The sequence below is a fragment of the Protopterus annectens genome, chromosome 17.part0 (assembly GCF_019279795.1).
Source record: "Protopterus annectens isolate FY-2018-M chromosome 17.part0, PAN1.0, whole genome shotgun sequence".
Taxonomy (NCBI): Eukaryota; Metazoa; Chordata; order Ceratodontiformes; family Protopteridae; genus Protopterus; species Protopterus annectens.
In genome coordinates, this window is record NC_056751.1 from 178939255 (window position 1) to 178962462 (window position 23208).

Consider the following 23208-nt stretch of genomic DNA (forward strand, 5'->3'; position numbering starts at 1 on the left):
AGATCTCAGGCAAGTTGGCCCCAGGCCTCCACTTTGTATTGGGAGCCCTGGTGCTGGTCCTCCACCAGTCACCCTCCATGGTTTTTAATGAGGAGTCTGACCATGACCCTAGACTCCTGAATGCCCCAGAGCTGCACCCGAAAGCGCACACCTTCACCTGCACCAGCCATAGTGCCTAGAGTGGGAAGCTACAACTGGTTGTGAGCTGTATTTCTGCTTGCATGGTTTAAATAGGGCTAATTTCCCACTCTTTACCATGATTGGACAGCTTTGAAACTGCTGAGCTAAGCTAAGCACCAGGCAACCCCGCTTAGCAAAGATAACCATTGCTTAAAGGGTTAGATGCTAAGCCCTGTTTACCAGCACGCAAATCCATTTAGCTATCTTAAATCTTGCTTAAACTTTAAATTTCAGTGACACTTCACATTTGGGGCTGCTACACTACCTTGGTGAGCATATACATAATATTCGCTACCTATTTATGAAAAATGCATTTTAGTTGTGTTTCACATATTATGGACTGCTGTGAGGCTCAAAACATGACTGAATGCATGTTAGGTGAACGCTCTAACCACTATGCTACTCCAGTTTCACTATTACTGCTGTGTTCTTTTGATGTTTAAATTCAGCTATGCATAGCTGCGCGACGGACACACCCACTCAGTTATGCTTAAACTTTATTGCAGACAGGAAAAAAAAAGGAATATATTTTAAATATTGCTGTTAGAAACTTAGAACATTGATAGAATGACAGGCTTTGCATTAGCATGTATTTTGCAGGGGTATGCAGTGTGTCACACTGCCGTTTTATTGGACTGCACTTCTTTTCTGGTGTATAGGGCACAAATATATGGCAGAATGTGTACATTCTGCTATAGATGTGTGTTTTTCTGAGGTAGGCTGTCTGTTATTTTCTCCACAGACACTAAAGTGTCCGTGGAGACTTTCATTCATTTTACATTACCGTTCGGCAATTCTCAAGTGCAGGGGGCGTGTGTATTGTGAGACCACTGCTCTCAGACACACCCTCTGTGCTCATGCACAGAACGGTGTCCGTTTTAGAGCATGGCAGCACGCCTTCATGAATAAGCTATTCTTGCAGGGAAGTTTGCTGAATCCCGGGATTCATCATTTCAGATTCCCTAGATTTTTTAAATCTTTTTACATGTCTAAATATGAGTGTATGGGTGTGCATATGAGAGTGCATTTCAACCGATAGACAGACAGACACATACATGCAATCATACACTTCATCTACTGGGAGCAACAATGTTTACTTACAGATACATAGTCTTGAAATTATGTTTTCCTTTCAGATGCTTACCTTATATTTTCTTATAGTTTATCACTTCACTGCCCATTGAAGATTTTCTCAAATTGATTTTATAATGATCCTCTGATTGATTCTCCAATTTTCTCAAGATGACTCTCAAATTCACCTATCAGCTCTTTCTAGATCTGTATGATTCCCCTCATGACTTTTCTGAATGGTTCCCTTTGTGATTCTTCTAAATGGTTTTCCACCACATTTTTTCTGAATGATTCTCCATGACTTCTGCAATGATTTTCCTTTTGCTCCAAGTAGAACTGATTTATATAGAAAAAGAGCATACTGCTGCTACAATAGCTAAACATCTATATTAAATTACAATGAAATCAATGACACAGGCACAAATACATTAATATAAAACAAACCATACTAACATTTTCGTGCACTATACGTTTTCTTTTTGACAATTACTGTTCACTCTGACATTATGCAAATTGTTCATTTCCTTCATGCACAAATAAGAGAGCCCAGTTTTGCCAGATACTATATACAGATAGTCACCTTTTCCATTTGTGACATACCCTCTCCATTTCCATTTCAGAGCACCAGATCTAAGGGTACTATTCATATCCCACATTTACAACTGAGTAATGCAAATATGCAAATAGTTCTGGTGCACCTGAATGTAAATAAGTGAACTGTGAGTGAGCGGCACTGATTCTATAAGTTCTCAGCCTTCATATGGAATGCCTAGTATAGTCTTATGTATCTGAATCAGCATAAACTGATATGAAAGGAGTTTAGTTATATGGGGAAATGCCCCAGCAACTGTGCACATGCATCACATGTATGTAGATTTACAAATTATGTCATCTAATTTTGACAGCCAACAGTGTGCACAAGAGTTGCACTAGTCTCTTGAAAACTTTCCACAAGTTTTTGTGCTGATTATCATGGGTCCTTATAGCAGCATGTGTGCAATCTATCACACTAAGCACCTCATGAAAGCTTGCCATTCCATAGAGGGCATGCATGGTACTGGCCGCATTACCATTGGGAAATAAATATGCTTATTCACATCTGCCAATAGTATATCATGGAACTAATGCAGGATCCTTTACAGATAACCAAAATGTCCCCAGTCTGTCTCTGAAAGGTTTGTGTGAGAAGTAACGTGAAGCCAATACATACCTTGTTGTGCACAGATAGAGGAAGGTCACCCATTCCTACAGTTACCACTTGTGGGCAAAACAAGTTCAAAGAAAACCTTATTATATCCCTGTCCATGCTTAATCTATCTAGTAACTCCTGGTCAGCAAAATTCAGGTGAGTTATTCCTTCTATATATCTTCTTCTCCTGGGCCAATAGGTTTAGCTCACCAGCCCAGGTTTTGGTACAACTAAAACAAACAACTCAAAGTAGGAACAGTCAGGTTTGCAGCTAATGTTAGCATTTTTGTGGACTGCAAAGTGAATAGAAAAATTGCAGATTCATTTTTTATAACCCATCTGTGTACAGTGCAGGTGTGCATCAAAACATGCCTGAATTATAACATGCAAGTAGCGAGACATCAGTTACATAAGTAAGATTTTTCACACATTCTTTATTTGCATCTAATTATTCCCTAATTTGCATATATTTCTGAATCAACTTCTGATTGTTGCATTTGGGCACAGCTTGTGTCTTTGAATCATACTTTACTACATTTACAGGTGAAGTGCTTTAGTTCATCTTCTTGCATCACATTGAGTACAGCTCACTTCCTGTGTATAACTTCAGTCTAGGTGTTGTGATGAACATCTCTCATATTCAGGTCACCCATGAGAAGTAGCTCACCTTTTTTCTGTGAGGTATTCCTGCACCATTCTTCTCCTCCCCTGTTAATGAGCGCTTTCTGTAGTCAAGGCTACAGGGTCCAACTTTTTCCACAAATATTTGCATGACTGATCAAGTCGCTTAACCAAACAGTGCTCACAGGTCACCCCTGAAAAGGAACAATTGTGTATAATGGACTTACCTGGCTAACACCGCATTTGGTCAACATGCTTCTATCTAGTCTAGGCTACACTTTGCAGAGTTTCTTTGACTGAGTGACTATGTTTGCTGTGAGCCCTATTGATTTATTCTCATTTCTACCTCCAAGCTGCTGAATTCTAAAATTATAAGCACCTTAATGATAATAATTTTAAACAGATGGAAGTTAGAATTACAACAGTTGTGCAGGCAATATATACATTGCATTGTGTTTCCACCTCAAAATAAGCACAATTATTTCCAAATATAGTTAAATGATTAAAGAAAAATGCTTAAATGCTTCCCAGACTTACATTGAAAGTGTTTTATTGTATGCTCTGTGTATTTACAGTTCAATATTTATGTAGTAGGTACATTTTCTGGAACAACTTACCTTTCTGTAGAGAGCAAATATTGTTCCTATGGGTGCCAGGCAGTCGATGTTGGAAGATCCATCCAATGGATCAAAGCAGACAACATACTTGCCCTAAGAAAAAATAAATAATTAGATAGATAGATAGATAGATAGATAGATAGATAGATAGATAGATAGAGTTACATATTGCAAACAGGCATGTATATAAAGTTTAAGGATGTAGATATACAGTGGTTTGTAAGACACTCTCTCTCTCTCTCTCTATATATATATATATATATATATATATATATATATATATATACATACACACACACACACACACACACAGAATGTGTGTGTGTGTGTGTGTGTGTGTGTGTGTGTGTGTGTGTGTGTGTGTGTGTGTGTGTGTGTGTGTGTGTGTGTGTGTGTGTGTAAACAGGTTCCCTTCAGAAGCTTGAAATACTGAAATCTTGAATTTCAGTATCTCAAGCCCAAGAAGCCGAATCCACAGAACAGCGAAAGTTTAGAAACAGGAAATTCAAAACCTTGAATACAGGAGGTTTTGAATTTCACGCTTCTAAATTTCTGCTGTGGTCATGTATTCAGGTAAGTGTGCGTGTGTGTTAAGGGGTTTGAGTAGGGGCTGTAGTGTGTGTCAGTGTGTTTTGTTGCTGTGATGTGTGTGTGCGAGGAGAATGTAGCTTGTGTGGTGGTGTTTTGTGTGTGTTTGTATGTAGTGCGATCTCAGAGTGAGAATATTTAAGTAGGGGGGTGTGGTATGTCATGTAGTAGACAGATTGTGTATGTTTGTGAGGACGCTGTGTGTGTGTCTGTGTGTGTGTGTGTGTGTGTGTGTGTGTGTGTGTGTGTGTGTGTGTGTGTGTGTGTATGCGTGTGTGTGTGTGTAGCAGTAGTACCGCGAAATTCAAAACCTTCGGTATTCGAGGTTTTGAATTTAGCAGTTTTCATTGTTCTGTGGATTCAACTTCTTGGGCTCAAGATACTGAAATTCGAGATTTCAGTATTTCGAGCTTCTGAAGCGAATCCGTGTAAACATATATATATATATATATATATATATATATATATAATCTATAAAATGCTTAAAGTGTGAAATCATTTTTGTGGCATTCATTATAATTTTTCACTGCATTTCATACACGCATTGACGTGAATCTTGAAACCATACAAATCATGAGCTTTTGCCACAACAGCCAGCTTGGTGACATATCTGCATGATGTTTTTATATTCCCTGGTGACTCAGGTATGCATTTCCCCACAGGACCTGGAAGGCTTGCTGGGAAACTGGGAAATAAGGGTCTGTAAACCTGTTCACCTTTGTCTAGCAGAGGTCAATGATTAAGACACAATGAAAGAATCCCGATTGTAGACTGTAAGACTGATACTTCAGGATAATGAGTTTGGCAAACCACACATGCATGCGAGAGGGGTCTAAACGGGAATGCCTACATTTCAAGCTTAATTCAGGAAAACCCTTCCTCTTTGCCTCCCTCATCCTGTGCAATGGTCCTGATCCCATCTCACAATTCTCATTTCTAAGGGGATTATATTTTTAGGTGGATGCAAGTAGGATATATGCCAGGGCATGAATTCAACAACCTAAAAAAACTTCGTCATGAATACTGTAAAGAAATGATAAACTTAAGTGTTATTAAACAAAATCAGGACAATGAGCACTCATTCCTTTTTAGCTCATTAGCACCTAGGTGGTGTGGAATGTCACACCTCTAGCAGCCTACACACATCTTGCATTCCAGAGCATTTTCAGAAAAATAAACTTTAAAAAGAAAAGATGAACAAAAGTAAATATTTTGTGAATAATAAAGGCTATCAAACTGTACAAATAGCAATGTTATCACTAAGTAGTATTTTTTGCATTGATAATATTCACATCATCATCATCATCATCAACCTTTTCCCACTGTCTACATGCAGTCGAAGTGTCATGTTAACTGTCACTATCTCCCTCTATTCAATGCCTGCAGTCGAAGTGTCATGTTAACTGTCACTATCTCCTTCTATTCAGTGCCACACTCCTGCCTTTTTTGACTCATGCCTGACTGTAGCAGAGCTTCTCTCACACAATTCATTCACCTCTTTGCTGGACATTTCCTCTTACCTTCACCCTTGCTGTCCGAAATCTTCTTCATCAGATTGTCTTCTGCTTTTCTGCACAATTGCCTAAACCGCAGATATTTTGTACAGTTGTAAATACTTTGGCTTCTGCTATTATGTCCTCATTTCTTCATTTGTGCCACACTGTGCATCCTACAACCCTTCTTAGGCACTTCATTTATATCACCCCTAGCTTCCTCATCTGCTCTGCCTTTTCCTTCCCATGTTTCTGTACCATACAGTAGTACTGGTCACACCACTTTTCCACTATCTTCCCTTCTATCTCAATTCTCATTTTCTTCTGATTTCCCCAGTTTGCTGCCATTACCACTGTTTCATCTGTGCTTAGTTTCATTCCATGTGCCTTCAGTTTGTATTCCATTCTTATATCCTTAGTTGAAGTTCTTGCTCAGAGTTTGCCTGTAATGCCATACAACAACTTTGTTGATCTGTCCACTCTGATCTGTTTCCTAATGTAGTCCATCACCAGTAAGAACAGCAGTGGGGTCAGAGCTGAACCCTGATACACACTCACTCCCCCTGGAAACCCCTCTGTGAGACTTGAGTCACTGGGTCCTTGTACATAGCCTGCAATAATTCTACCAGTGTTTCCTGGTCTTCTAACTACCGCAGTTCTGCCCAAGCATCTGTGAGGCTTTGGCATATGCTTTCTCCAAGTATATGAATGCCCAACTGGATTTTTTCCACATCTCTAGCTTCTTCACAACTATCTGTCTCACTGCAAACATTGGGTCAGTTGTATCCTGATATGAATCTGAACATCTCCCATCTTACTTTCTACTACTCTGCATAATCACAATCTCCAGAACTTTCATGCAGTGTAACAGGAGTTTGATGGCTCTGTACTGCCCACAGCTGTGGTTGTCCCCTTTGTTCTTGTACACTAGCATGTGTGTATTTAATCTCCAGCCATGTGGGATGTGCCTTTCTCTCCACACTGCTGTGAGTACTGTCAGGATCCAGTTCTTCCCTATCTCACCCAGTATCTTTATCATATCTGCTGTGGGCTCCTGCTGCTTTCCCTGACTTCATTTTCCTTTGTGCTGTTCTTCTAGGGTGGGCTCCTCTTCTTCTCTCATCATAGGCCCTGTCTGGAGCGGTACAGCTTTTGTGGAGCTTTTACTCCTTCCATCTGCCTTTGATGTCCTGTGGATTGGTGAGCAGCCAACCAAGTTATTCCTTCCTAGGTTCTATCTCCCACTTTTTTTCTGCGCTCTTTCTTTCTTTTGATGACTTCTTTCCCTGTGTATCTTCAATCCTTCTTTCTTTCTGACTTCTTTCCTTATTTATCGTGTTTCCATACCTGGCTTGGCCACATGTACTCCTCACACATGCTCTTTTGAGGCACTGCCATTCTTTTTCAACTCCACCTTTCTCCAAATCCACTTTTCTCTGACCATTGCTTGCAACTGATTGTGGTAACCAGTGGTTTATGCTGTGGGCCAACTGTTTTCTCTGCAAATGACTGCAATCACATATTCTATCCAAGTGCCTTTTCCTTACTAGGAGGAAGTCTACCTGAATTGCATTTTGTATGTGATCTTGTGACTGTCTCTGTTTCTGAGCCATGTGTTGGCTTCAAGCCATTTGCAAGACAGGTTTAAAATAACCTCTATTCCCAGGCAGTCTATTCTTTCTGTCACAATATGTAAGTCACCGTTATCAACATCTATGTTGTTCTGCTTTATCTAGTCTCTTGCTTGGCAGGTTGATCCATCTTTCACTATCCCAGGTAACCTAAGCTGGCCAGTCAGTCAGGGCTGCTGCCAAACATTGGCTGGCATTACAGCCATATTTTATACCACTGAGTGGCGTAGCTCTATCAAGACACTCAGTCTGTGATTCATGTTCTCCTTTCATAAGGCTACTTGTGCGCCACAGAAGATGACCAACATGTAGGGCACCATGTGGAGTCTGTGCTGCTGCCCAAAGCTCCATTCATTGGTAAGTCTGACATGGAAACACTCAGCATGTTTTTCAGAGGTGGGAGGAACCCCAAAGAGATACAGGGAGAACATGCAAACTCCATGCAAGCATTGACCAGAGGTCAGGATTGAACTTTGTACCATGTATATGGGAGGCTAACACCTTAACCATTATGCCAACCAGTCATTGCATTAACAGTATATCCATAAATACTATAATATATTATAATGCACAGAAACCCAACATTATATTTTTTACTAAACTTTCACAAACAATGTATAATATCTTGGAAGCTGTATAACCTAGATATATATTGTTAGAATATTTTTGTTATCCAGACATAAGTTTTCATATGACAAGAAATTCCTCTATGAATGCATGCTTATTGAGATATTTACAGAATTATGAAAACATATGCTTAATTGTATAATTAGCAATATAAATAACACTGAATATTTGTATGAGATATGTCACATATCTCAAGTGAATAAATTTGTCATCAACCATCCAATCATTCAGACTGGTTTAAAGGTTGCTAAATAAGTACTCGGCTTGATATGTAAGTGCAGCCTATTCTAGAAATGTGGGATATGTTGTATTGGGTACCTGTCATGCCATCTGTAAGTAGGGTGGGGCAAAGAGTGTCCCTGCCCAGGTAAAAGTTGTTAGGGAGTGCAGTCAGCAGGTGTTGATGGTGTATGAGTGATGTACCAGCTTCATAAATGAATGCCAAGACTGCATATGTTGCATGGCTGGAGTTCCGACACACTCAGCATTTGGTGATTTAACTTTAGTAAGCTTCTTGCTACATTTCCAGCATGGCAAGCAGTTTGCTACAGTTTCAGTGTTTTGGTGGGGGAGGTGCTGTTTGGGGAACTGAACAGAGTGCCAGATGGCCTAGTTACAGTTCTGTCAGCTGGTATCACCATCAATCACAAGCCTAATAAGGAAGGAATAAAGTGGGATAGTAACTTATCTGAACCTCAAGAAGATGTCATATGGATTAGGTAAACAAGATAGAAAGATTTTTCAGCCATAGCAGAGATGTGCTGGTCAAAGGTGGACTTGTTATTAGCACTGATACCCTAGTCTCTGATAACAGACTCAGATTTAAGAGGATCATTATCTATATGTTACCTGATATTGCTGGTAGGCTTACCAAAGGAACTATAATGCCCTTGTTAAGACTGAGGATAAGTCCATTGATTAACAGTTATAATGTTCCACAACTAGGCATGTAATACCAGTAAGACTGATAGGCCTGTAATTCAAAGGGTCATTTAGGGATCACATTTATGCAAGGGCACCAGAACAGCCATTCTCTACTACTTGGGGATCTAACTAATGGAGAAACATGGGTTGAGGAGTTGATAGAGAGACTTTGTTAACTGGAACGTAGTATGTCTCAGCCACTCAGTCTGTGATTCATGTTCTCCTTTCATAAGGAAACTTGTGCGCCACAGTAGATGCCCAACATGTAGGGCACCATGTGGAGTCTGTGCTGCTGCCCAAAGCTCCATTCATCTAGAGATACTGTCAGGGCCCATCAAACTGGTATTTCTAATTTTGGAATCTGTCAAAAGGACTTGGTTAGTGTGAGTTCAGGAGGGGTGGTATGAGGGGAAAAGAAGTACAGAGGGAGGGTGGGGTAAAGCTGGAAGATAATACCACTGTGAAGACTGTTAAATTTGAGAGGATCTAGTTAAAGGACTCAGATAAGATGCCAGCAGTCTAACATAACAGAAATGTCTGTAGACATTGGTCAGAATATCATATGACGAAATTCTCAAAACTCTCAGTCTAAAAATGAAGAGATGGGAGAGACATGAGAGATTTGACAATAACCTTCAGTTATATTAGTCAGAAAAAGAGTGCAGGAACATAACAACTTAGAGAATTTAACAATCTGTGATGAGACAGCATAGGAAATAGTTGTCATGCGGTATAATAAAGACTGATTTCAGAGAGTATACATTTACAGCAAAGGTCATAAATGCAGGGAATGGACCATTCATATGCAAGGTAGAGGCTAGGAAGTTTAAGAATGTGTGAGGCGGGACAAAAACATAGCTTGAAATATAGTGCAACCTTTAGGCACACTAGAAAGTGGCAGCCTGAATAGGCTTCATAACATTTTTAATGTTTTCTTCCATCAGGTCATTCTGTGCTTCTTATGCATAATTGGCATTATGGTGCTTGTTACCTGGCAAACAATTCATAAAAAGTGCAATTAAAATCTTCAGAACAGAAGGTTTGTTTTAGAGGTATCACAAAGTTCAGTCCAGCAACAGTAACATTCCTTTCTCTAAAGTTCTGACAGGCTACAGCACAGCAGTATGAGTTAGAAAAAGTATATGCTTTTTGTTTTCTCTTGGTAAGATGTTAACCAAATTGTTTTCAATAAAGGAGCAAAGCTTCAGAAGAATGTTGAAAATACCAGCTACATATAATCTTGTATTGATGCACAATTATGAGACTGGAACTAGACTTCCAGTATGAGGGGGGGGGGGGGCTCCCTCCTGCTGTGGATCTACCTCCTGGGAAAGACACCAGGTGACCTGGCTGGGTGCTACTCCACTGGACTGTGGACCACTACATTTAGATGTTCACCATAGTATGACTACAGGTTGGAAGGAAAACACTGTCAGTAGTTAATGGATAGCCACATGACAGCTACTTATGGACTTCAGCCTTCCTGGACACCTTGGGTATGACATTTGATGACATATACCACCAGGTGACTCTATACCCTGCTGGAAGAAATCAACTGTCATGTAGGGAATGATGGATGTAAATGGAGATGTGAGAGGAAGGACTGGTCTGCTTGATATGAATCCAGCTGACAAAATGTTATTGGACTTCTGTGTTAATGTTGTATTGTCTATTATGAAAAGCATGTTTACATAAAGATCTTGGTATCAGAGCACCTTAATGATTGGATTTGTATCTGTGTAGTCATCAAACCTGGGACTGCATGCTCCGAACACTCAGATCAAGAGGGGAGCTGAACTGAGCTATCAGCTGATCAAGAAAGAGGCCAGACAGGCCTAGAAAATGTAAGTGTATACCAAAGGTGTCCTGTGAATGGGAGTCTATTCTTCATATGAAAAACAAATTTTGATAAGAGACAAATTCAGGCATTATGCTTTAAAAACAGGATTTTTCTCCAAATGTTCCAAAATAGAAAGAAACATAAATATTTGATTTTTGAGAAAAACACAAATATTTGTTTTCTCTAAGTAATAGTAATCCCATTGGTGATTATAATATATAGTAGAGGCTGTGGAAGTACACTCCTTCCCCTAGTGGAGATGCAGAATGATTGACCGCTGTAAAAAAAAAAAAAAGACTAATTTCAGGCAAATGTCTCTTTACAATATTCTCTTAGCAGTTTTATGCATTCAAGGTGAATATTCACTATTTAGTAGAGCCCTTTGAACACAAAACAGATGTTTTTGTGCACAATAAGCTCAACTCCAACCTGATGAACAGCTTTTCTCTGATTCCAGGGGAGATTAACGAAAGGATGTTGGAACAGGAATATTTCAGGACCTCAGTTTTTGAGGTGACAGCAAGGATAGGTGGGTAAAGAGTGGTCTTTCCTTCTCATGGTGATAAACCTATGATCTGCTGAGGGCATCAGCAGTGAGGGGAAGCCATCATGTTAAAGGAAGAGGTTTCCTATGCAGTGTTAACAGAGTCAATTTCTAGACTGAACTGAAAGGTCCTGACAGGTTAGGAAGACAGCAGCAGCTGCTGACATTCACTTGATTTTTCAAGAGGTTCTGGCAAACCATCTAGTGATTTCAGGTTGTGGGCAAGACATTGTATAGACTGTTTACATCAAGGGTAAAGAAACAAATATCTTGACTGGCAAGAAGTGGACGATACATTTTACAAAAAACTTCAAACCTGGGGCATGCTATGAAACTGCAGGCTATCCCAGAAACAACAAGTTAGTCTTTGAATATTAGGTTACTGCACCAATTAGCCACTCTGATTTAGGACTGAACAGATCCATGCTTCATAAGTAAAACTTATCATCACAGAATACCTGTAACATCCTTCTGAAAGTATCCTGTCTGCAAGATAAGGTATCCCAAAATGAACAAAAATTGCATATCACTAGTTCTCTAGACATGTCTGTTCACTTTTTCATGTATGTATCTGCTATTAGCTAAATTACTTAAGAGCTGATGGTAGTGAAGATTATGATAACTATGTTATAATGGGAATTTTATAATACTAACATTCAGTGTAACATATGCTGAAATTACCACAAATCAAATAAATAGTTTTTTTGAAAATGCAAGCTTTAAATGTTATACCTATGGTAATCTGTTAACTCATTAACAACTAGATGATGTGGAATGTCACACCTCTAGCAACCTAAACACATTTTTGCATTCCAGAAAATTTTCTGAAAAATTAACTTAAAAAGCATAAGATAAACAAATGTAAATGTTTTGAATAACAAACAGTATTATACCTGCACACATTGCAATGCTATGAGAAAGAACTATTCTTTACAGTAATAACAGTCAGTGTGTTCATAGTCTTTCTATATATACTACAATATATTATAATGCACATAATCCCAGAATTATATTTTTTTGCTAAATTTTCATATCTTGGAAACTGTACAACCTAGATATATATTGCTAGGACTCTTCTGTTAACTGGACATAAGCTTTTACATGAAAGTAAGAAATTCCTCTCTGGGTGCATATTTATTGAGGTATTTATAGGATGGCACAGTGGATAATATTGTCGCCTCACAGAAAGAGGTTTCATGGTTCGATTCTTGACTGGGGTGCTTTCTGTGCAGAGTCTGTATATCTTCCCTGTGTTCATGTGGGTTCCTCCAGGTGGTCTGGTTTCCTCCTACATTCCAAAGACATGCAGTAGGTAGATTGAACACTCTAAATTGGCCATAGGTGTGAGTGTGTGGTGTGGAAGAACTACTGCTACAGGGCTAGCCACACAGTGGTGTCAACCTTGGCTCTAGGTGATTATCACTGTTGAAATGACACACTGACCCCACTTACGAAAAAGGGGTTATGGATTGATTTACAGTAATATGAACATATAGGCATAGCTGTAAAAATAGCAATAAAAATAACACTGAATATTTCTTATGATGTGTAAATATCCATGGCAGTTTTCTTCAACAGTATCTAAGGTTTCACCTGATGCCATACAATAGCGTGTAAGTCATTTGGTTTTTGAAATATTAATTATATGTGGAAATATTGCTAGATATATTCATAGTAAAATGAATGAGCGCAAACTGAGACACTGAGTAAGAGATGAAGGAAATAGGTGTAGTAATGCTTTACACTAAGCATTTTTGAGTTGAAGAACTTGGGCAATGAGTTATTGTAGGAGTTTCTCCATGACTCAATAATATTTCCTTAATTATCTGAGTCATTTATCATTCTACAGATTGTGTGTGTGTGTGTGTGTGTGTGTGTGTGTGTGTGTGTGTGTGTGTGTGTGTGTGTGTGTGTGTGTGCGTGTGTGTGTGTGTGCGTGTGTGCGTGTGTGTGTGTGTGTGTGTGTGTGTGTGTGTGTGTGTGTGTGTGTGTGTGTGTGTGTGCGTGTGTGTGTGTATGCGTGTGTGTGTGTGTGTGCGTGTGTGCATGCGTGTGTGTGCGTGTGTGTGTGCGTGCATGTGTGCGTGTGTGTGTGTGTGTGTGTGTGTGTGTGTGCGTGCGTGTGTGTGTGCGTGTGTGTGTGTGTGTGTGTGTGCGTGTGTGCATGCGTGCGTGCGTGTGTGCGTGTGTGCGTGTGTGCGTGTGTGTGCGTGTGTGTGTGTGTGTGTGTGTGTGTGTGTGTGTGTGTGTGTGTGTGTGTGTGTGTGTGTGTGTGTGTGTGTGTGTGTGTGTGTGTGTGTGTGTGTGTGTGTGTGTGTGTGTGTGTGTGTGTGTGTGTGTGCGTGTGAGTGCATGTGTGTCTATGGAGAGTTTGAACTGTCTCATTGAGCACTCCATTATGTTGGCGGTATTGTTAACCTTACAGTCCTTCTCTGTGGTCAATATTCTTTCATTTTCAGCAGTAGAGTAATACACATAATATATGCAACCATTCTGGCTTACTCAGTGAGCTAGTAGCTAATCGCCCCTATTCCATGACATCATTAGTTAATGAGATGGAATCTGTTATCCAATACCCTGCCGGGAACAAAAGTGACTATCCATGCCAACTTCCCATTTCAATACCACAGTTTTACTGGTCTATTTATCTTCCTTCCCCTGTCTCCTTCTTTCATGGGAACCCCTTTAACTCGTTTATCTTTTTACTTGCCTTGCCAAATATTTTAGTCCATTGGTGTATGCTGTAACAGATGAGTTTAAAACATGGTATGATTACCTTGCTATTGTAATATATTTGTGGAGAAAAATAAATAACACTTTTCAAGCTGACTGTCTTCCAGCATGTACTGGTTTCAGCAATACAAAAAGAAGAAAAACCTTCACAGAATATACAACTAAACTAAAGACCCAAAATCAAGCTCAACATCAAAAAATGACCAAAGGTACTAAAAAATACCATCAGGAAACAACAGTATCCCATGAACTTAAACTAACATTAGAATCTAAGGATAATTACAATTCCTTCTTTATTACATTAGGAAATTAATAAATAGCATCCAATGTCTCCCCAAACTCATTGAAAATGGTACCACCTACTCAGAACCAGAAAATATCACAAATACATTAGCTAACAAATTCAGTGCAAATTTCACTCCCGAAATAACTACAACATTATCCACATATATACACATATTCCAAAGGACCTCAAATCTCCTATCATCATTAAAGAATACATGCTAAAGAGACTTTCCAAAAACATCTTCATGAGACCTGATAACATATATGCCTGCCTTCTGAACAGCAATAAACACCTGCTGGTAGACCCATTCCTACTGTTGTTCAGTAGGTGTGGTTCACAGCAGTTGTGATGCCACATCACAAGGTTGGCTCCGCAACATACCCCAGAAACTGCAGACCCATAATCTCGATGACCTTTATCTGCAAGGCCATGGAAGAGGTCATGACTTTCCTGATAATACATTGCAGTATTAAAAATCTTATAAGACATGACCCCCCCCCCCCAGCAGTTTGGGTTACTAGGGGTAGATCCTGTCTAAAGAATCCGGAAAACTTCTTTGAGAGAGTAACACAAGCAGTCGTCAGTGGTCATGCTATCCGCACAGCATATCTTGACCTCACCGAAGCATTTAGTATCACACCAGATGTTAACATAATTAACAACATAAATATGCTCCCTATATAGTTAGGTGTCAAATTGGCTGAAGAACAGATCCCACACAGTGCGGTTGGCTGGTGCATCATCAGAGAACAAAAATAATGCATGGAGTTCCTCGAGAGTCTGTAACAGGACCTCTGTTATTCAGCATATACTTCAATGATCTTTAAAATCAAAAATGGGAATCTCTGGTTAACCAAGTTTGAGGATGATTGCAAATGGGGTGTCATCTTCAAATCCTCTTCTAAAGTATGGGAGCTACAGCTTCAACATACATATTAGCAGCTGGTGCATAGAGAATGGGTTAAAACTGAATACAATGGAGTGAAATATTGTTAAATTTAGTAACCTCTCCCTCAACAGAGCTTATACTATAGACAACACCCCACTCCAAAATGATGATTTGATAAGAGACCTTAGAATGTGGATAGATAATTCCATCTCCTTTCATTATCATGTTGCATCAGGCTTTAGGAATCCTCCTGTCTGATATAGCTGATCACAAAGGGTTAGAAAATGAAGTATGGACCCCCTCAAAAGCAAAGCAGACAATATCAATGTCCATAAACTACATACTTTACTAGTTCCCTGTAGAGATAAATTAAAACATTGATTTCTGCTCCAGGTCAGGGGAATCAAGTCAAATACTGCTAACTGTTCTGTGGAAGACATGGAATATTAGGAAATGCTGAATGTAATTAACAAATGGTATTCGATTGAAAAATAGACACTAGTGCCCACAGTAAGGTCTGGTAACAGTGGCCCGTGGTTCTAGTGCAGGACTCAAATATAGCAGTCAAACAGGAAAATAAGAACAAAACTGCACTGATACCTGGAACATATGTGACACAAACTGCTAACTTTAGAATAGCTACAATTATAAACCATGGATCAAACTCAGATACTTAGGAAATTGATCCAGTACCTTGGCAAAGTTCATTAATACTGCATCAGAAGTTCTTAAAATTAGGGGGATGTCAGCATAGAGGCTGTAAATAGAACTTCAGTGGCAACACAATTTGTGCTGATTGCCCAAAAATCCAGAAGTAAATGTCAGTCAGTTCTGGTAAACATAGATTCAGTACCACCATGCCTACCAAAGTGCCTTAATGGTCCTGAAATAGATTAAAAAACTGAGCCAATTAAGACTAGAGTTCCAATCAAGACCACTAGGAAAGTGTAGAAAATCTTAACAAAAATGTTTTGCAAAACATGTGATGAAGAATTCCAGGCTTCAGTGCCTCACTGCCTCCTTATAGCATGCTTTATTATTTACTGCAGCTTATATTAGTCATATAGTTTACTAGACAGATGAGTTTCACAAGTAGTGTTAACATATGCATTAGGCATTCATTTAGACGCTCCATCTTGAGCAAACTGTAGTAAAAACTTAACAATAACTTGCTCCTGCTTTGATGAAAAAAATGAATTTATAAATCAGTTAGTGACCTGTTGCTTTCCAGGCAATATGTTTAGCTATAACAATTAATTCCAAAATAAATTAAATGCAAATAACATAGTGCAATATACCAAAAACTGGGAAATATAGTGATGAGAGCACAGCCATTTTTGAAAATAGTCATTAGTAAAGGAGTTGACATGTTTTTTGTTTATCTTATGAGAATGTGGTTGGGCTACTTAAAGAAGTACAGAATTACTGCAATCAACTTCTTTAATCATATACAGTGTATATTAAACAGCAAAGCCATATAAACATCTATAAACATAAAAGTATAAACTACAATTCTTAATGGATGGATTGATGCATTTGCAGTGATGGATAGTACAGAAGCTCTCCTAACTATAAAGAATAAAACTTTGTTCTCACTGCCTCCTCATTGTGAAAAGGGACATTTTTAATTCTTCTCAGAATACTTTTTCAGTTTTGTTCACCATAGTTTCATAGTTTCATAGTATAGTACAAGGCTATCTGCCCTGGGGCATTTGTAAGCCTAGCCATAGTGATGTGGCTTTTGCCACCCCATGAAATGGTACAAAAAATGTACAGAATAAATTTAGAATACTGTGCCTCTGTCTAGTAGTGACACAATGAAGGTCCCCTTATATAATAGAATTAGTTTTCTGTGCCCCTGTCTAGCAGTGACACAGATGTGACCCCTGGGGTAAACTTACGATCTCCCATCCACTCATCAAGATTTCTCTTGAAGAGAGTCAGTGAGGGGCTCTGCCTAATATGAACTGGGATCTTGTTCCAAAGCATGGGAAGCCTCTGGGTTATGAATCTATCCCTCCAGCATGTCCTATTCATACTTGTGCCAAGGTTTAAGTCTTAAGCTCTTGTGGTCCTGATGGATTTGGATTTTTTGAGGTGGAGCATGTCCATCAGATCCTGATTGGACATGGCCTTGTACGTCAGGCAGAGATCACCTCTGAGCAGGCGGTATGCTACTGAATAGAGCTGAAGTTTCTTTAGTCTGGCAGAATAAGACATATGTTGGAGACCCTTGATCCTCTTGGTGAGGTACTTTTGTGGTCTCTCCAGCTGTTGCAAATGCCGGGTGAGGTACATACCAAATGGGGCATTGTACTCAATCATGGGTCTGATGAGGGAGGAGTATAGGGGTACAATGACATCCATGGATCTGGATGTGAATCCCTTCATGATGAGGTGTGCAAGGTAGAATGTTTTTCTAACCACTTTGGCAACGTGGGTGTCAAATGAGAGGTCGCTGTCGACTTGGGTCCCTAGGTCTCTGATTACTTTTTCCGTACTCAGTGGGTTGCTGTCTATGTGATTATTTGTGGGTACTTTGTTTTTCCCAAAGGGGATGACTATATATTTTTTGGCATTTAGTTTAAGGCCATGACTCCGGCACCAGTTGTCCGTTTCTGTGAGGCCTTTTTGTAGGATGTACGTGTCCGCTGGTGTATTGACTATGATGCCTAGTTTGCAGTCATCTTCGAACTTTGTCAGCCACAGCCCTCCCATGTTTGCTTTAACATCTGAGAAATAAATGCCGAACAAGAGGGGTCCCAGGACAGATCCCTGTGGGACACCACTTGTGACTGGCTTTGAGTCTGACATTGCTCCAGCGATTTTAACTTTATGGGTTCTGTCCTTTAGCCAGTTTGCAACCCACCTAGTGACATAAGGGTTTACGTTTAAGCTGTTGAGCTTATCTATGATGCCTGAGTGGGGTATTGTGTCGAAGGCCTTAGCCAAGTCCAGGTAGGCTGTATGGACTGCTTTGCCCTCATCAATGGCTCTAGTGACTGTTTTGAAAAAGTCAACCAGGTTCAAAAGGCAGGATCTGCCCTTTACAAAGCCGAACTGGGTGGGGTCAAGTGTCTGTAGGTCCCCTATGTCTCTGTTTATGAGTTCCATAATGATTCTTTCCATAGCTTTGCAGATCAGGCTGGTTAAGCTTATGGGGCGGTAGTTTCCAGGGTCTGTAGAGGCACCCCCTTTGTGGAGTGGGACCTCTGTTGCTGTACGCCAGTGTTCAGGTACATATCCCAAAGTAAGGCTAAGGTTAAATAGCATTTTTATGTGTGGGTTTAGCTCCTCTTGGAGTTCACGTAACACGCAACCTGGGATACCATCAGGTCCCATTGATGCTGTGTTTTTAGCTTTGTTTAGGGCGGTTCTCACTTGGACATCTGAGATGACAGGGAGATTAAATTCAGCTGGGATAAGTATTTCTTCTTTTGGGGGTGAGGGAGGGGAGAAATTTGCACTGAACCTGTCAGCCAGAATGTTGGCAATATCTGTGGGTTCAGTGTATTTTTTGTTGTTGTGAACCAACTCTGAGCATATCTGAGGGTTTCTGCCCAGGTTTCTAACATAGCTGACGAAGGCTTTGTGGTTATCTTTAGTGTCCTTGGCGATTTTTCTCTCAAAGTTGGCCTTGGATGTTTTTATGAGAGAATGTAGTTTTCTGCTAATGTTGATCAGAGATGTCTTCCCTTCATGGGATTTTGCTCTGACGTGCAGTAGCTTCCTTCTTTTGTTATACAATTTGTTAATGGCTGAGGTCCACCAGACAGGACGCTTGCCTTTGGTGGAGATGGACTTGGATTTATTTGGGATTGCATGATCCATGCATTCTTGGAGGTGTTCATAGAAAGCATTTGTGAAGGATTCGGCATTGTGGGATGTGGTATCCACTGGCACAGTGGGCTTAAAGGATACCATCTCAGTCTTAAGAAGAGTGAATTCTGCTTTTGAGAAGTTTTTCACTGTGGTCTTTTGTGCTGGGGGTGGAGATGGGATATGTATATCCAGGGTGATTAGTTTGTGGTCAGATCTCACTAGTGAGGGGTATACTTCCGGTGTGGAGCATTTTGTTCCCATGTTTGTGATGATCAGGTCTATTATATTATCTCCCCTGGTGGGAGAGGTGACTAGTTGTTCCAGTGCATTTGAATTTATGAATTCCAGGAACCTTTGGGCTAGGGTATTAGGGCTAGAATAATGTACCCAATCTATGTTTGGGTAGTTGAAGTCTCCCAGTATGATGGTATTTTGTGATACATTCATATCCTCCAATGTCTTCAGGAAGGCTGAGTGGGGTTCTTGAGATTGGGAGGGTGGTCTGTAACATGCTACCAGTTATATAGCAGTTTTGCCTATGGTTAGTTGCACCTGTATGGTCTCTGATGCTTCATGTGTTGCTACTAACCTGGAGGTGTGGGTGTCCTTGATGAATATGGGCACTCCCCCTCCCTTTGTGGTTCGGCCCGGGTTTTGGGGCTGAAAAGCATGATACGAGGTATAGCCTGGTAGCACTGGGGTGCTCTCAGGAGCCTTGAACCAGGTTTCAGTTACTGCACAGACGTCGATGTTCTCCATGCTGAGGGTGCATCCAGTGCCTGCATCTTGAGATTTAGACTTCTTGCGTTGAGCAGCATTACCCTTAGTTTTTTTCCATTTTTGTTTTCTAAGGAGGTGGGTTTGTCTTTTGAGCCTTGCCTAAAAAAGGCACTATGGGGGTGGCAAGAGCCTTAGCCAATATCCGGAAGCCCAGTGGTGACAGGTGTAAGCCATCCCTTGCGAAGCAGCGTGGCTTGTCCAACATGTCATCCCAGGCAGACAGACATTGGAGCCCCTTAGAATGACACCAGTACTTGAGCCAATTATTAAAGCTGATCATCTTGTCTTTGTATTGTGGTATCATTCTTGGTGAGGGCAAGATGCTGCTCAGGGTCAGGGTCATACCAGCCTGGGCTACATAATTGGAGAGCTCCTCTGTGTCTCTTTTCATGTAGTCCAGAGAGGTACGTCTCAGGTCATTCACACCAGCATGGACAATGACAGAGTCATATTTGTACTTGCTTTGGAGTGACTTGAGTGTGTGTGTTATGTGGCGGATCCTAGCTCCCAATAGACAGCTCACAGTCACCCTCTCCTTGTTCAGCCTGGTCAGCGGGACATCAGTGTGTCTGACTATAGAGTCACCTATTACTAGTGTATCAGGCATGGTGTTTGGCCTTAAGGGCTGTGATTGGTTGACACACTGATTTATTGAAGTATGTGTTGCATGTGTTTTGTTTTGAGGTGGTGGATTTTTGGGTGTCTGCTTTGGGAGCCTCTGTTGTTTTGGTAAGTTTTTATTAGAGCCTCAGTATGTCTTTATGTTTTTATGTGTTTGGTTTGCAGTTGTGGTAGGTCTATGTGGGACTGGGATTGTTGTGTGTGTGGTTACCATCTCCTCCTGACTGGTCATGCCAGCCCTGAGTTGAGAGAGTTCAGCCTCCAGTTTGGCTATATAGTTGCATCTCTCACATGTATTTGTGTTTGTTGGGAGGAGGAGAGGGTTGTCTGTGTACATGAGACAATTGTAGCATTGTCTCAAGATACCCAGATTGACCAGCTGAACTGGAGAGGACGCCAGTAATCTACCACTCGACATGCTAGAACAGTATAAGGGAGTGCTGTACCTTTAAGGGAAGTGGATATTCACAGGGGTGGTAAGTAGATGTAGTGCTTTACTTAGTACGAGAGTGCTTACTTAGTAGAGAAGTATTGAGAACAAGTGCTAGGCTTATAATATAGTGAGTAGTCTGATTATACTAAGAGTAGAGCTTCCTTAAGGGAAAATTTGAAGAGCAGACCTGGTGGAGCCAGAAGAAGTTTAACCTTGTTTAACCGGCGCTGCCAACCGCGCAAAGCCATGCAAACGCGGATTTTAAACAGTGAACTATAAAACAGATAGAAATGGTCCAAAACAACCAATTACTACAGCTTCTTGTGCTGAGGTCACTTCCTACAGGGACAGGTAGGCTGCTCAAGGCTCCCCACTCCCACTGGTGAGCAAAGAAACTTCCTTCTATCCAAGTAAGGTAATGGACAACACAGGAACTACACCACAGCCCAGAATACAGCAATGCCTGTAAACTGGTCTAAACTAGTCGAGGAGAGGCGGGAAAACAAGGATTTTTTTTTTGTTTTGTTTTTTTGTTTTTTTGATAGAAACACACAGAAAATGCAGAAACACTGATAAATCAGTTACACAGGCTAGCACACTTTAGTGGGCAGCCTCAACAGTTAAATTAAACAAACAAACAAACTTTTGATCAAATTCGACTAAAATGTAACTTTAAGTGCAGATTTTAAAATAATGCAGCAAACAGTTAAAAAACAGTTCAAGCTAGTTCAGGGTAAGCTACAGAAGCTATTCCAAGTGAAAAAAAAGCACAGATACTTAAGTTAACTCATTAGTATCGATTTTAACTCTCATTAGTATCGATTTTAACTCTCATTAGTATCAATTTTAACTCTCATTAATATCTATTTTAACTCAAGGTTCATGCAACCAAACTCTCTAATGCACAGCCAAAAATGATGAAGCCTGCATTAGAGCATATTACTTCGAAACTGACTTATTATGGCTTTCCTTACCACATATAACATGTTGCAAGCATTTCATCAAACGTGTTCCAGCCTTTATTGGATTTACTTGAATAGACAAGCATTTTAAAAATTTAGTCATGCATTTCATTGATGCTAGAAATTATAAAAAATGCAGATTTTGTGCGTTGAGATAAAGTGATAAAAATTGCTGAAATTGTGGTAAAACTGTGGGTGCAGCTTTTTGGGATACCTGGTTATAATCCATGACCAGCATACAGAATTAGACAGCAAGAAAACTTACACTGGAGTGGCAAATGTTAAAAGCCACAGACTAACAATCAGGTGCTTATCAGAAATGGCAGTACCATAACTGACAGCAACTAATAATCGGCAGTAGGAATCATTAAATGTATGATAAAACTAACTTAAAGATGAAGAAGCCATTAAAGGCATACTATTAAAATATACGAATGCCTGAATACAATATAATTCAGCCCAAAAATCACATACCAATATTCAATCACATATAGGTATGTAAGTGCTATCTCTCTCTATACATGTGAAGAAAATACAGAAGAAGGGAAGCTAAAAAAGCAAAACACGAAACAGCATTAGGGCAAAGTCTGTAAAGTCCTACACCGTCTGATCAACAGCTTCCTCATGGACACACAGTACTTTGAAAAAATTACTTATCAACATTCTTGTCCCTCACCAAGAAAACCATTTTCTGTGAGAGGTCAGTGCTTCATCCACCTATAACATTATATTTTTATTCAAAAGTCATTCCGATATTAGAATAGAACAGAAATGCCGATGGCAAACAGTCCTGACCTGGTACTGTTTCCTTACAGTTTCAGGTCTGAAACAGCCATCATTTTGTAACAGTGCAGTCATCATGTCTCCTGTCTTTTTATCCATCCATGCACCCATTGCCAATCAGTGAGTCAGCACAATCAGCTCCCACGCAACCGTATACATTTTACAGTTAACCACAACCCCATTCTTGTACATGTATACTCAACCAGTGAAGTTCCGAAGAGGGGCATATGACCTGTTTTATAGTAACTGGATTATGGCAGAACAATACATGGGCTAAATTACTTTACAGGTATCCAGTCTGTAACATTATTAACAAGATGGCATGTCAGATTCAATGCAAGCAGCACTATACAAAAGAACAAAACTATACTTATCCCATAATGCAGTGCATCTTGGAAAATTAATATAGAGTCCCATGAATCAGATTAAGACTGGTTGAACTTTGAACAAAACTTCATGGTACAACAGGGTCTCTGAAGGCAATCAACAAATGTCAACAGTAATCAACAGTATTCATCATATTCCTCGGAAACGGGATAGTTACATTTATAAGAAACTTTAGTGTATGATGAGC

General features: G+C 40.0%; 1 protein-coding gene across 1 annotated transcript in view; it reads right to left on the reverse strand.

Annotated features, from left to right (window-relative positions):
- The window catches only part of LOC122791837 (fructose-1,6-bisphosphatase isozyme 2-like), a 181779-nt gene that overhangs the window by 89812 nt on the left and 68759 nt on the right, over positions 1-23208 (reverse strand). The window contains exon 3 of the mRNA XM_044059798.1: positions 3679-3771. Within this exon, the coding sequence (XP_043915733.1) occupies positions 3679-3771 (93 nt within the window). The remainder of the gene's footprint in view (positions 1-3678; positions 3772-23208) is intronic.